The sequence below is a fragment of the Gymnogyps californianus genome, chromosome 24, assembly GCF_018139145.2.
Source record: "Gymnogyps californianus isolate 813 chromosome 24, ASM1813914v2, whole genome shotgun sequence".
NCBI lineage: Eukaryota > Metazoa > Chordata > Aves > Accipitriformes > Cathartidae > Gymnogyps > Gymnogyps californianus.
In genome coordinates, this window is record NC_059494.1 from 775,390 (window position 1) to 789,729 (window position 14,340).

The window sequence follows — 14,340 nt, forward strand, 5'->3', positions numbered from 1 at the left end:
GAAGTTATAAATGCTGAAGACATTCTTACCTTAGAAAAACCCCAGGGTGGGCTTGTAAACATTTCAATGGAAAATGGGCTGAGCAAAGCCCTTTTATTATTATTTTTTAAACAAAACCATTTATGCTTTGGAACCAGCGATGGGGGCTGCTTTTTACATTCATTGTGCCGTGCTCTCCCAAGCATGTGTGGGGGTGTGGAGGCACCAGCACAACACTTCAAAGGAGGAGGCTGCCGCGCTGTAGGGCTTATTCACCCTGCGCTGCCACAGGAGACGGGAAAGGCGGAATGGCTGCCTAACCCTGTGGGGCAGGGAGAGGAGGGCGGCCTCCCCGGCAGGCTCTGCCGGCTCTGGGGGCAGCGTGTTTGTTGGGGCTTGCCAAGGCTGTGCGTGCCTGGGGGCAACGAAGACATGACCCTGGGCCTGCCAGGGACATGGGGACCTACCGCCATGCCACCGAGCCATGCTCCGGGAGCGAGAGCGCCAAGGCCTTAGGGAGACGTGGGGACAGGCGAGGCCTCTGCAAGGTGCGGGGCTCCGGCCCTGACGCGCCGGGGACAGGCCGCCCCTCACGGCCTCCCTCAGAGGAAGGGAGAGAGGAGGCGGCAGGGCCCTGAAGGGCGGGCAGGCCGCACCTGGGGGGCACGCAGGGCGGCGGAGCGGGCCTGCCCGGTGCGGGTGGCACACAGTGGGAGGATGGCCCCGGGAAGAACGGGGAGGCCGAGGCCCGGGGCCGGCGGCGGGCAGCACTCGCCACCCAAGATGGCGGCGGCCGCCTCGGGCGGCCCCTTTGTCTGCGGCAGCCGCCGCATTGCCGAGAAGGGCGCGAAACTGGGGCAGCGCGGACACGCCCCCTCGGCGTGCCGGCCGCCAGGGAGGGCGGGGCGGCGGCGGCCCTCGGCCAATCAGCTGCCTCCACTTCCTTTCTTCTCACAGGGGCTCTCCCGGCCAACGGTCTCCGCGCTGCCAACCAATCCGCGCCGCCCTCCGCGCCCCGCCCCCACGTGGGAGGAGGGGGCGGGGGGGGAACGCGGCGGTTTTGTTTTTGCTCCCTCCTCCCCTCGCCCCCCGCCGGGGCTCATGAATATTAACAAATCCGGCCCAATCAGGTGGTGCAGCGGCGGCAGCGCTTTGGTGGCGTCAGTCGCCCCGCCTTGCAGTGGGGGTTAATCTGCATATTCATAAGATGGGCGGGACACAGCGCGGGCGTTTATAAGCCGCCGCCCCGCCAGCCTCAGCGTACATCGCGCTGAAGCTTTGAAGTGCTGTGTGGACCCCGCACCTCCAGGGCACCGGTAAGGCGCCCGCCGCGGTGGGCGGGCTGCGGCCGGGCTGGGCCAGGGAGGCTCGGAGCGCCCGAGCTAAAGGAAATGTGTCTTAGGAGTGGAGGGCTTGCTACCTGGGGGAGTCCGGAACGGGTTGCCCGTCCCGCGGCACGGGTGTTCTCCGCGACTGTGGGGAGCCTGGCGGAGCTGTCCGGGCTCTCTGCCGTGTGGGGAAAGGGGCCAGGGGAAGGGTGAAATGCGCTCTCGGAAACAAAATGGCGACGAGACTCGACCGTGCAAAATGGCGGCGGGCGGGAGGAGGGGCGTCGGACTGCGCCTGCGCCAAGTGGGCGGGCCGTGAGGGAGGGGCGGTGGTCTCGCGCCCGGGCGGGGGTCGGAGCCGCGGGGCGCGCATGCGCGCTGGGCCCCTGGCAGGAACGGGGGCCGCGGCCCGGGGAGCGCCGCTGCGGCGGGCGCTGGGGGCCGGCGGTGCCGTGGGTCCCCACCGGCCTGCGGGGCCTGCCGAGGGAGCGTGGCGGGGCTTGAGGGTCCGGGAGACGGCCTCCAGACCCTGCCTGTGCCCGGGCGGGGTGTGCGGCTTGGGGCCGCTCTGCTGGCGTCCTGCGGCAGGCCTCGATCCCCGGTTGCGGCTCCGCTTCCAGGGGGAAGGCGCTTGGTCCGGAGCCAGCCTGTAGGATGTTCCTCTGTCACACAAAGCGCTAGTTCACTGGCGTTTGAGCGTACGCATCGTACAGGAATGTGAGATCACTGGTGATGTTAAAACTGATTCCATCTTCCAGGCATTGTGGAAATATTTGTTTTTGAGAATACTGACTTCGGATATATTGACTTTGCAGGTCAGAATGGCATCAGATGAGGGAAAACTCTTTGTCGGTGGACTGAGTTTTGACACCAATGAGCAGTCATTGGAACAAGTCTTCTCTAAATATGGACAAATTTCGGAAGGTAAGGTTGCAGTACCAAGCTGTGATGATTTCCATAAATTTGTTAGATTGCACAGGCGCTGACGCTTTTTCCTCCTCCTCTTTATAGTTGTTGTGGTGAAAGACAGAGAGACTCAGAGATCCAGAGGTTTTGGCTTTGTTACTTTTGAAAACATAGATGATGCTAAAGACGCAATGATGGCCATGAATGGAAAGGTAAGGAGGCTTTGGAGCAGCTGATTTCTTAAAATGTAATAAGCAAAACATGAAAGATGTGTTTCTGTTCAATGCTGTGCAGAAAAACAGATAAATACTAGTGTCTTAAAACAATGAAATTATATAGATAATAAAGAATAAGAATTGCTAAAGTTCCATGACTTAAGCTATATAAGTGAAAAATAGTGACACTTTATAAGAATACCTCTGTATGCTGTTGGAACAGCAGTTTACTTGTGTAGTCGGCTTAGTTGTGACATGAAATAAAACCTTTGTTTGTAAGAACTAGTAAATTCTGGTACTGCTTAGCTGACAGTGAAGGTGTTAACTCATTGTATATGTGCTTTCCTATTTAAATATCAAGTTGGTTTATTTTTTTCTGTTTGTTAGTCTGTAGACGGACGTCAGATCAGAGTTGATCAGGCTGGAAAATCATCAGAGAACAGATCTCGTGGCTACAGAGGGGGGTCTTCCGGGGGCAGAGGCTTTTTCCGTGGCAGCAGAGGTCGGGGCCGTGGCTTCTCTAGAGGTGAGTGTGCACGAATGACTTGCAGTGCCTGAAGTGATAATGGCATTTGTCAGAACGCTTAAAAAGCCCATGATCTGGTGTCTGTTCAAGGAGGTGGGGAGAGAGGCTATGGTGGAAGCAGATTTGATTCCAGAAGTGGAGGATACAATGGCTCCAGAGACTACTATAATAGCAGGTAAAGTCATCACAACCCCTAGTGGGTTGTTGCGCATCTCTTTAAGTCCGTTGCCTGCTTGACATAAATGTCAATAGGCTCCAGAAACAGTTGAGCAAATATAAAGCACGTTAATGTTTCTAACAGCAGGAGTCAAGGTGGCTATGGTGAGAGGTCTTCAGGAGGATCCTACAGAGACAGCTATGACAGTTACGGTAAGTCTTGGTTCAAATGGGAATGATGAGTACGTATGCTGTAGGAACTCTAAACCTTCTGACCCTGTACTCGAGTCTGGAAATACTGTAAGGCTCAGTTGGACTGTACCACTATTTCTGTTCTTGCCCGTAAGAACCAATCTGCCAGGCTTTGGACGTGGTTGTGCCGTTTAAATTTCTAATTTGTAATGCATGTGTAGGAGTTGCTTGGATCTAAGGCAAAGCAAGTTTTTAAAATACGTTCCTCGAGCTTGAGACTAAGACAAAACTCGGATGCCCTAACAAACTTTAATCAAGGGTGGGGGAGTTCTCTTAGGGTGTAGCGAACTAGCACTAGCTTCTGAAATAATGCAAGGGAGTAAAATGCTGGAACTTGTCTATGCTTCAGTGCCTTTACAATTGTGCCTGCTTCTTGTCCTCAGCTACACACAACGAGTAAAAATCCTTCCTGACTCAAGATCGTCCTTCCAATGGCTGTATTTATAAAGATTTTTGGAGCTTCGCTGAAATCGTTATTGTGTAGTACATCTACTTGTATTTTCACTTTTGTAGTATTATCAGTTCTAATCTTGTCAAACACAGCCTGACAGCTTCTGATATAAGATGGTCTAATTAGACTTTTCTTTAAGAAAGCTCTGCTTTCAAGTGTTTTTAATCTTTTTTGAAAGCACTTCAGATTTTATTTTATCCTTCATGATGAGCCAAGGTGTTTTTTTTTAAAGTTGTGAAGTTGGGGCCCCAATTCAGTTTCTTTTGAGATAGAAAGGACCTTTAATTCAATGTTCACTGGAAGCTGAACAAGCTGTGGACTTTTTTTTTAAGTGCATTACCTTCGTCTTTTGTAACATTCCTTTAGTGTAGCAAGGTAGGAATGCAGCCTGGGTACAAATTGGAAGGCAAACCACCTTGATATATCTAAAGAGAAACTTGCTTGTATGTTCAACCTGCATAACGGTATTTTTACTGTTGTAATGATGTAAATTACCCAGAAATAGACTTGCAAACTTACCATAAAAGAGGTTCTTGAAAAATGTTTATTTATATTGTCCTTTTTTACTGGAAGAAATATGCATATTCCATTGATATTGTATTTGAAGTGGTAAAGGATTCTTGTATACAGTTTTCTTTGGCTTTACGAAGCCTATTAAAAGACCGTCTGAAATGAACTCTGCTCCTGACATTTACATTTCATTGCACAACACAATCCTTGAAGATGAAGAACAGTTAAAGTAATAGAGGATGCCAGAGGAGAGGAGAAGACTAGTGATGGTGTAAGAGCAAGCCAGATTTATTGACCAGTTGCTAGAATTTAATCGGTCTTGACATGTGAATTCGTCAACATACTTTCACGTAAGAATAGTCAAACTTGTCTAGAGGCAGAGGACTGAAAGTATATACCTTAGGATGTTCTAGTACTCAAAGCCTAAGTCAGAAGTTGAGGGAACGCTAGTGTTAGGTAGGATAATTGATGTTTCCTTAAAATACTGAAATAACCTACATTGAAAAGCTGTAGTGAGGAATCAGTCCTTTAGTAACTGGACTAGTTACTAGCTTGACAGGAGTGTTCAATGGTAGGTAAATTGCCGTAATTAGCTAGCTTTGTCATTGCCTTACAAGTTCTAAGAATTCTTTGCTAGCATATGGAAACTGCAGTGTCCTTGGAGAAAAGAAGTGTTGTGCCTCCAACAGAAACCTCTGAGACGAAAGCTGCTCTCTTGGCTAGTTCATATGTGGAAATAGTCCTGTAATTCGAGGTAACTCCTTTTGCTCATGTCCGCATCCTTCCTCTTGTTGAGAGCTCATTTGAAAGTCTAATGTACCTGTGAAATATTCCTTTGACAATTTTGGTCAACTGATGGAAAAATTTTAACCCATGCCGTATGCAACCTTTGGCTTGTGGCACAACTTCGGTTCCACAGATCAGAGTTGGGCATGCAGTCATGTCTTGCTAGTAGGTATGGAAGCAAGATGGGAAACGAATTCCCTGACTTGATATGTGTTCATCTATTGAGAATCTTCCTAGACTTCATTAAGTTGCTCACTTTAATTGTAGCTTTCTTTGCCATCCTACTTGTTGCCATTAACTTTTTCCCATAGCCCACACTTCCTAAGCAGCCATGTCAAAGTGGTTAACTCTCTGCTTAGGGATCAAATGATACATTGGCTGGCATATCAAAGGCATCAGCCAGCCCTGGAACAGTTTTCCCAGACTGTGCTTCTGTGATGTGATGGGTTCAGCGAATGGCTTGTGAAACCCTCGTATATGATGTGACTTGTGTTGGGGGAGGTGGGTGGCAATGTAAAGTCTCTGTTTGATGTTTTTATTAATGTATCTTTGCTTTGGCAGGCTGAAGAGAAGATGGACACTCGACATGGAAGCTGAGTGGGGATTCGGAGGAAGGAGAGCGCTCGTTCCAAGGAAGCGGGACCAAGGCACGAGTTTGCCAACCAGGTAACATCTCTTCAGTCTGCCTCTCGCCCCCGTAGCTTTTCCTGAACCAAAAGGTTTGGCTCCGTTACTGTTTTGCAGTACTGTTCTGTAAGTGGTGAAGTCTGACCAGGAGTTTGTAGGTGAAAATTTCCAGAGGCTTTCTCCACTTTTAAATTGACTGTCTTAATTTTATTTCAGCAATGAAATGCATCAGAGAAGACCAAGAAGGACAGCCATTGACTGGAGTGGTGGAGATGAAGAGCTTTGAGCAGTGTTGTGACTGATTTTTATATAGGTCAATTGAACAAGGAAATAAGCTAGAATAAAATACTGGAATGTGGAAAAAAATTGAATCTCTGTAGTACTTCTGTGGGGAAACATAAGAATGTTAGATTGAGGCCAAGGCAGACAACAGTAATCTAGTTATCTGGTGTATAGCCCAGTTAAAAGTGCAAAATAAACCAGTGCTGTTCTGGTTGGGGAGGTGGACAAAGAGGGTAACCTGTCTTTAAGGGCAAGTTTGAGGAAGGAATTCAGTTGCATCATTGTAACCTTGAATTAAGTGGCCTGATTACGTGAAGTTTGTGCATCTGCAAAACTTCCATAGTGAAGCAGTTACGTCTGAAGGGAACTGTCGGATGAGCAATTACATAAACAAGGAGTCGGTATTTGTGCAGAACAGAAGCTGCTTCTGCCAGTTGAAATGGTAACAAATACAAAAGTCCAATTTGCGCTTAAATGCTAAAGGTTTTTTGAGCTTGGATAATGATTTCCTTCCATACACATTAATTAAAATCGTTCTGCTGATGAAAGTTGAGATGTGATGTTTCTGCTGCTCGCAGAAGTGGCTGCACATTTGTGCAGTTACCCACACTGCAGTTTTCAGGTGGGGTGTGAGATTCACCTCTCCTGCAGCTGGCGATTTCTGTGTGTGTGTGTATTTGGCTCAAGATAAAGTTGCCCCAGGTTTCCTGTCTCAGTGAAGTGGTTATTTGTAACTCAAAAGCAAACTTTACAGTTTGGGTTTAGGCAAATTAACTCTGGTCTTTTTTTTTTTTTTTTTAATGTCCTGGGATTTTCTAGTAGAGCACCTTCATCAGGTGAAAACGGTTAGGTGCCTGGAGATGAGAAGTGGAACAAGGCAAGTATTGAAGCAGTACTGAGCCAGGCAGCTTTTGAGTACTGCAATTAGAAGCTTCAGATGGGTGGTGGGAGCATTCTGACTTTAAAAAGGCTAGTAAGATAGTACTAGTACGATAGTAACTGGTCTCGCCAATCGGATTAATGCCAGGAAGGTGCCCTGTACAGATGGGGCAAGGTATGAGCTGCCTGGATGAGTTAGTAAGAAAGCGCAGTCCTAACAGCTGGCAGTTTTTTAAAACTTCTAAAACATTTGCCTGTGACTAAAGAGCTGTATAGTCCGAACAAATCCTACTGGTATGTGTGAATGGGAAATTCAGCCCAAGATGAAAGGTGAACAGGCCACCAATTGCAGAGACTGCAATTTCGTATTGATTCCTTTGACTCTATGGAATAGAGTGGCTAATAAAAGACTTAGTGCCATCTTCCCTAATTAGCAGATGTTGCCTTTTATTTGCAATGTCTCTTGTATTCTGCAGAGACTCTTCTGTGCAGGAGTTAAAACACTTGGGTTGGGCTGTTTAATTAAGGTTCTTGATTGCTGTTTTGTTAACTGCTGTAATTTTGGTTGCCCTGCCTTGCATCCAAACAGCTTGTGGCTCTTGTACCTGACCTGTGGGGCTCATGCCGTCCGTGCAGTGTGGTGCTGGGCACCAAAGGTGGGGTTTTACTCGCTCTGTAGAAGAGCAGGTAAGGCACCGAGCAAGGGAATTCAAGTTTCTTTGCAGGAAGCTTGCACTCTGGTATTGATGAAGTGTTTTTCTCTGGTCTATTGACCTTCACCTGCTGTCTAGTAAGTGTAAAGTTACTGGGAGAGTTTCAGCCTTCTGTGTTAGCTGGGGTACGTCATAGAGGTCAAACTTTCAGCTCTGGATTGGCGTTTTCTCCTGCTCAGTTTTGTCCCATCTTCAAAATGGACCATCAGAAAGCTAAACTAGTCAGACAAACGTCCCTTTTCTTTCTCTTCTGTATGCGTAGAAAATTTGTTCTTAATTTTTTATTCACTTGCTACCTTGTGCCTGGCTTGTAATGAAGACAGATGAGTGTCGGTTGCTGAATTCCTCCAGCTGGTCCTTGACTCCATCTCTTGCGTGCCACGGATTAGAAGAACTCTGCTAAGTAGCGGTGGATGTTTTCCAATACATCACACTGTAACTCAAGCTGTCCTTAAGTCTTTGCCCTTCAGGCTGTCATCTTTCATACGTTATACCTGTGTCTTGCCATGCTACACTGTAGAGCAGAAGCAGCTTAGATTATTTCCACTGCCCCGCTGGTCTGGCCGATCGCTGGCACGGGGCTCTGAAATGAGCGCTGCCTTCCTGAGAGACCTGCTGCAACCATGCTCGTTTGGCTCAAACTGGAGCGATGCACGTGCCTGATGCTCATGAATAATGAGGTCTCGTTCTCGGTTAAATCCTGAAAATGTGGCAGCTCAATAGCGAGGATTTATAGCGCTCGGGCGGCTGACAGCTGCGAATATATTTTTGGCAGCTTTGAAGGGAATGGAGGAGACTGCAATGTGATACGTGAAGGCAGTAAGAGGGTTCCTGATGGTCTCTGCCCACCCTTTTTGTGTTAAAAGAACACATTTGATTGCTTTATCCTGCTTCCCCCCACCCCCCCCTTTTTTTTTTTACTCATACTTCTCTGGCTTTTGATTATGCTATGCCCCACTTGAAGGACAGTCTTTTAAGAGCAGTGTATCATGCAAAAAAAAGTCTGCTCGTGCAGCCTAAGCATCGTTGAAGAAATTGTGTGGGTATTGTGCCCAGGAACAATTACTGCTGCGGTGTCTTTGAAGGGCAGAATTGATGGCGTATTCTCTAGTCCATGCCGTAAAGCCTGGTTATTAAGGAAGGCTGTGGTGGCTTTGCCAACCTGCCGAGGCGTAGCCACCGCTCCTGCGCTTGTGCTCTGTCGCTTGAATCAGCTCTCCAGAGCAGACAGGCGTGATGGAAGCCAGACACTTAGCTGGTATAAATGAGCTAAATTAATGGGTAAAGCCAGCTTTAAAAACTTGTGCTCTTATTAAGAAATATTTTCTCTTGCTGGGGAGTCCCAGGCACAAAGGAATTCAGTAAGGTAGCAAGCAGGGTGCTTCCTCATGAGCCCCCGAGGGCTTGCTGCCCAAGAGCCATCACAATTTCCCTGTGCGGCGATAAGAGCCCGCAAGAGCCCTGGGGGCATTTGTGCATGCAGAATGGGAATGATTATTAAGCTTCCTGAAACCTACTTGTTCTTCTTTTTTTTAACCTTTTTCAAATTATCTAAGTGAACAGGGTTTAAAAAAAGAAATCGGCTGACACACTTTTTGGAGCTGTATCTAGCAAGTCGCCAGTGAGGATTTTTGCATGTTAATGGAGAATGATATTAAATATAGGGCATGAGAGTGTGAGAAACCTTTGCTGATAAAAATGCAGTTGGGTGATGTTTAAACAAATTCAAACTGTAAATACTTACAAAGCATTAAAGCATTATTTGAAAGACCTTCCTAAATAGGATGCCTAGATGCTTAAGCGCAGGCAGAAATAATTAATAGGTGCAAAAATAGAGGCCTAGTTTGAGGTGCTGTTGTTTTGGCATCACTAATTACAGCACTGCATGAATGATTTGTTGCTGGGTTGGGTTGAGGGAATAGCTAGCTGCGGGGGCTAGATGCAAAGCCCAGTCAGTCCTTGGGAAGGTGCTCGGGTGCCGTGGACCTGACGTGACATCTGCTGGGGCGGGGGGTGACCCATTTCCAGCCAAAATGCCCTTTCCTTCAAGTCTGGGCAGCTCCAGGCCCTTCCCCAAGAGGAAAGGTTGCAGGGGGGAGTGGAGCTGTGCTTCAGGGTGGCTGACAGACACCCCCGGGTCAGTCCGGAGCTCCTGTGGAGAAACAAGGCAGTTGTTAGAAATGCTCAAAATGCTCACGTTTCAAGCAGTGTTCGCTTCTGGCAGGGAAATTGCCGTCATAGCAGTCCTGAGGGAGAAATGATGGCCGTGAGGGGGGAGTGACGACCCTGAGGGGAAAATGGCGGCCCTGAGGGAGGGAGTCGTGCTGTGAGGGGGGAACAGCGGCCCTGAGCGGGAAATGGTGGCCCTGAGGACGTTATGGCAGCTGTGGGGGGAGAATGGCGGCCCTGAGGGCGACTCGCGTTGTGAGGGGAGGGAAACCGCCGCCCTGAGAGGCGGAACGGCAGCGGCGGCGGGTCGAGGCCGGGCCGGGGCTGCGCGCCCTGGGCCGGCCCGGAACGGCGCTGCCCCGGAACGCCGCGTGCGGCTCCGCCGGGCCCGGCCGGTGCCTGCGCCGCGCGGCACCGTCCCGCCGCCTTCCTGCGCCCGCCCCGCCGAGGCGCCGTTCGCCGCTCCACGTTACCCGGCCCGGCCATGCTGCGGGTCTGCATCATCCTCTTCCTCCTCCTCCACGTCGGCCGGGCCGCCTCCCCCGCTCCTCCGGCCACCCCGAGCCCGCTCAACGGCACGGAGGCGCCGCGGGCGGCCGCGGGTAACGTGACGCGGCCGGGCCCGCCGCCGACATCGCGGCGACCGCCGGGGTCGGGGCTACCGGCGGGGTCGGGGCTGCCGGTGCTGAAGCGGGCGGTGTACGTGCTGAGCGCCCTCTCGGCGCTGGCCGCGCTCTATTTCCTCCTGCGGGCGTTCCGGTGAGTGCGGGACGGCCCGGTTCCCCCCCGGCCCGGGGCCGTGCCCCTGCTTGCCCCGGGCCCTGGGGTTGTGCCCGGTTTGCCCTGGACCCCCCCCCCCCCCTCCCTCCCTGCCTCCCTCCCTGCCTCCCTCCCTCTGCCAGGCCGGAGCTGTGCTTCCCTGTGCATCCCTCTGGCAGCATGTGTGAAATGCTGCTGTAAATTCATGCCGCTGTTAATTACCTCAGGTAATTAGCAGCGATAAAACGTCTCCCGGTCCCGTTCGTTTTGCCCTTTGACTCATAAAGGCCCCGTCTCCCTGCAAACCTGTTGTGTGGCAGCGCACTCACCCTGTGCTCTCTATGTCCCTCAGCCCTAGGTCAGAGGGACCCAGAAATGAGCGGAAAACTCATTTCAGGTTGAAGAAACCTCAGCGGAAGAAATACGGCCTTCTCTCAAATTACGATGAGAACATAGAGATGGCCTCATTCGACAGCGACGAGGACACGGTGTTTGAGACGAGAAATCTGAGGCGGTAAGCGGGTGTTTTGTGTGTTTCTCTTTTCCTTGCGAGGGGCTGAGAGACTCCTTTTCTAAAGACGTGGGAGCTTTGGCACAGGTCCTGTAACCAGATCTGCATAAATTAAACTTCTGTGTGTGGTCTCTCTGTGTTGGCACACAGACTTTTATCTCGCCTTTCTTCATTTTCTGACCAAGCACACTGAAAGGGACGTACCCCGGTTTGTTTGGAGCACCGCTTTGTGCCTTGTGTTTGGCAGGGCCATAGGAGGGAGGGACAGCCCTTGTGTCCAGTCTGAGCCTCCCTGCATAGACAGGAAAACAAAAACTCCTGTTTTTTTCAGTTTAGGAATTGCTCCCAAGTCACATCGCAGCTAAAACTCACAGTCCCATTGGGGCATCCATTCCTGCTTTCACAGCGATGTGCTTTCATCCCGTGGATCACGCAAGTTTGATTTCTCTGGAGGATGTTTTTTTAAAGCTGAGGAGGAATGTTGCCTCGGCGTAGCTCGCTGCCTGGCCTCTCAGCTCCCCCAGCTGTTGTGAGGTTGGTAGTGATCTGTCACGTTGTACACGCTCGCTCTGACGCTGGGTGTCTTCTTTTTTCCAGATGATTTGGGACCAGCGGCGCCAACTGCACAGGCTGACCAAGGGGGTGCAAGTCCAGTGGAATCACCTTACCAGTGCTCAAGTTTTATTTTTTATATTTGCTTATAATGACTATTAATTAACAGGACAAACACTTCCATAGCTGGGGCAGGGGAAAGGGGACCAAACCTGTTTTCTTCACACACGTTTTTGGGGAGAGGTGGAGCTGCAAGCTAAATGGTGCTGCATTGGGTGCTGTTAACTGCACAGGGAGATGCTGAGGAAAACGTGACTCCGGGATGAACGCTCAGCATTTGAAATCTTACCGCTCTGGACTCAAGTGCTGCAGCTGTGCCTGCTGGCCTATCCGTATTTTATAGGTGCTCATATCCCTCTCTACTGACTGTGGCTGTCAGCTTGAAGTGTCAGGCAAGTGGATTCCTTTTGCAGGCTGATCCTCTTTCCTTCATGCAGTATCAGGTTACTTCTTTAGGAAGTGTCTCTGTAATCAACTCTGATCTGGTATGAGCTGGGAGAGCTCTTGTCTGTTACGCTAGTGGTGGGTGTGGATAGCGTTTTGTTAGTTCAGGCAGAGAATAGCTTTGGGAATGAGTTAAATGCATCAATTTTGTTGTAGTTGCAGGGTTAGCGGTTACACATGAAAATGCAGGTCATTACATGGGTTTACAGAGCAAAGACATGTTTACAAAGGAAAGGTGCCACTTAGCCTAAAGGAGCATTTCTCCAAGAGAGCGATCACTTGCGTAGTCTGTGGGGCTGCGAGTGTGCAGACTGTTCTGCCCAGCTCCAGTGGTGTGTTCACCAGAGAAATGTGTGACATCCACCAAGCTTCTGGATTTTGAGCTGCTGGCTTTGTCTGAGATCACCTGAGGAAGAGCCAGAGCGCTGCGGTTTGAGTCAGAGAACCTTAACTGCTAGTGTGATGAGTGACCTGTCTCTGAGCACCTGATGACTGGAAAAGGAGGACACAAACCCCTGTGAACTGTGATTCTTAAACCGAGACAGCCCTGGCTCAGAAATAATCTCTTCTTGAAGGGTACTGGAGTTTCACTCCATTTGCTGGTACTCAAGCTGTGTCCCACTGTCAGCCCAGCAAACTGGGATGTTTCTGTGCAGCGCATTGTGTTGATAGTTGGGTTCTTATTGCGTAGGACCAAATGTGAATGTGTTAGAAGGTCATTGTTAGGTGGATCTGCTGCTAAAATGGTGAAAACTGCTTGCAAAATGCTCCTGTTTATGGCACGTTTTAGCCTGGAAGGGAAGGCCCTTTCTTGAAAACTATGGGCAGTGCAGACCTGTATCCGTAAGTCCCACTTCCACCCAAAACTGGTAGTGCCTTTGTTAGGAGAACCCAAGGGAGTTACCCTGCAGGCCAGGGACTTCCCTGCTTGACCTTACCTTTAAGATGAAGATTGAGAATGTCTTTGGAGTAATGGCTCCTTTCTTTTGGTTAGCAAATCCTCTGTAGATAAGGGGACAAAACTGACACTTAACAAAAAGAGCGGGGCAGAAGGGATATCCTTATCAAGTAGCAAGGACAGACGGTTTTGCTGCAAGTCACCTGGGAGCTCGGGGTCTAGCTGCTGCTCTGAAATCCCTCATGAGGCAGTTGAGGGAGCGGTGTGATCCTGGTGCTCGCCCGTGCGAGGGGCAGCGTTCCTCAGCGCCGAGGGGGTGAGGTTTCCTGGAGAAGTGTCACCCCAGGTGCTGGCAGCTCTGTCTTGCACACGTGCAAAAGATTTTTAAAAATATATATATTTTTAGTAATGCTGTCATGTGAACGCAGCACTTGGATGTGCCCTAATTTCGTATCATTTGTATCCTTTCATGCCTCTTTTAGGTACTTTCTGCTTGTTTAGCTGATGCAGAGATGAAAGCGTTTCCTGCGTTCCTCTGTGAGGATAGCAGTAATGGCTAAATCTGGCCGTTGCTGCCCCTTGGGTGATCAGAGAGCTGACTTGTTTGATTCGTGGTCGTGTATCTTCCTTGATCCTGCGCAGGCTGGCAGGTCTATGCACATGCTGATAACTTTCTCTGGCTCTTCAGCTCCCTCTGCATAGTTGTTTCTTGCATTGTGCCGAAGCCAGGTAAGCCTGACTGTATTTGAGTCCGCTGACGTGCCCTGGCTCAGCGTTGTGACTGACACGTTCCTTGGCCTTTCTTTATCTGGGGCGATTAACTTGATCATTCTTTAGGCTCTGCTCTTCATGGGACAGATGGGTTTTGCAATTTTGAAGTTTCCTTACCTTGCAGGAGTGGATGATTTTTTTAATGTTAACAGTTGAATGATTTTGATGAAAGAGGGGACCTCAAGTTGTAGGTCCTGGCGTGAAAATAATTTTGACAGAATTTGATTTTGCTGTAATAGGTATTTAGAATTTGAGCAGGGAAAGATGTGGAGGGATACAGCCAGAGCACGTAACGAGGTCCCTGTTCTGGTACTATGTAGGCAAATGGTAATTAAGTTGAAGGCCCGGAGGGTGTGCCAGCCCAGTGTCTATGCACCACGTATATGTTTTCAGAGTCCTTCTGCTGGCCGTCATTAAAGGGGTGGGTTTCATCATGCGGAGAATAAAAACGTGATTGTGGGGCTGTAGCGTAACATTGCTGTCACTTCTATTCTGATCCTGTTTTGGCTGGAGACAGGTTTGAGCTGTAATCAATGACCCTGTGTGGCTATTTCCATTTTCCCCTG

General features: G+C 49.7%; 2 protein-coding genes across 6 annotated transcripts; both read left to right on the plus strand.

The window, feature by feature from the left end:
* Positions 1-1,242: 1,242 nt before the first annotated feature.
* CIRBP (cold inducible RNA binding protein) lies at positions 1,243-6,547 on the plus strand. 5 transcript variants are annotated; one of them, XR_007767675.1, is made up of 8 exons: positions 1,243-1,295; positions 2,123-2,231; positions 2,319-2,425; positions 2,816-2,954; positions 3,021-3,129; positions 3,256-3,323; positions 5,671-5,775; positions 5,953-6,547. XR_007767675.1 is itself a non-coding variant. In XM_050910508.1 (7 exons), exons 2-7 carry the CDS (start codon positions 2,129-2,131, stop codon positions 3,760-3,762), a joined length of 543 nt encoding a protein of 180 aa, XP_050766465.1. In that variant the 5' UTR covers positions 1,243-1,295; positions 2,123-2,128; the 3' UTR covers positions 3,763-4,489. The 5 variants fall into 5 exon arrangements, 4 of the variants coding, with proteins under 4 accessions (XP_050766465.1, XP_050766466.1, XP_050766467.1 ...); XM_050910508.1 differs by lacking the exons at positions 5,671-5,775; positions 5,953-6,547 and adding an exon at positions 3,746-4,489; XM_050910509.1 differs by lacking the exons at positions 5,671-5,775; positions 5,953-6,547 and adding an exon at positions 3,746-4,489 and having other exon boundaries at positions 3,259-3,323.
* Positions 6,548-10,215: 3,668 nt separating this feature from the next.
* Positions 10,216-11,056, plus strand: FAM174C (family with sequence similarity 174 member C). The gene is made up of 2 exons (XM_050910684.1): positions 10,216-10,538; positions 10,891-11,056. The coding sequence occupies exons 1-2, from the start codon at positions 10,264-10,266 to the stop codon at positions 11,054-11,056; spliced, it is 441 nt and encodes a 146-aa protein (XP_050766641.1). The 5' UTR covers positions 10,216-10,263.
* Positions 11,057-14,340: the final 3,284 nt, after the last annotated feature.

Coding starts and splice junctions, on each gene's coding strand:
- CIRBP (XM_050910508.1), top strand. CDS start 2,129: ATGGCATCAGATGAGGGAAAACTCTTTGTCGGTGGACTGAGTTTTGAC. Junction 2,426..2,815: donor TGATGGCCATGAATGGAAAG/GTAAGGAGGCTT, acceptor TCTGTTTGTTAG/TCTGTAGACGGACGTCAGAT. Junction 2,955..3,020: donor GGGCCGTGGCTTCTCTAGAG/GTGAGTGTGCAC, acceptor ACGCTTAAAAAG/CCCATGATCTGGTGTCTGTT.
- FAM174C (XM_050910684.1), top strand. CDS start 10,264: ATGCTGCGGGTCTGCATCATCCTCTTCCTCCTCCTCCACGTCGGCCGG. Junction 10,539..10,890: donor TTCCTCCTGCGGGCGTTCCG/GTGAGTGCGGGA, acceptor TATGTCCCTCAG/CCCTAGGTCAGAGGGACCCA.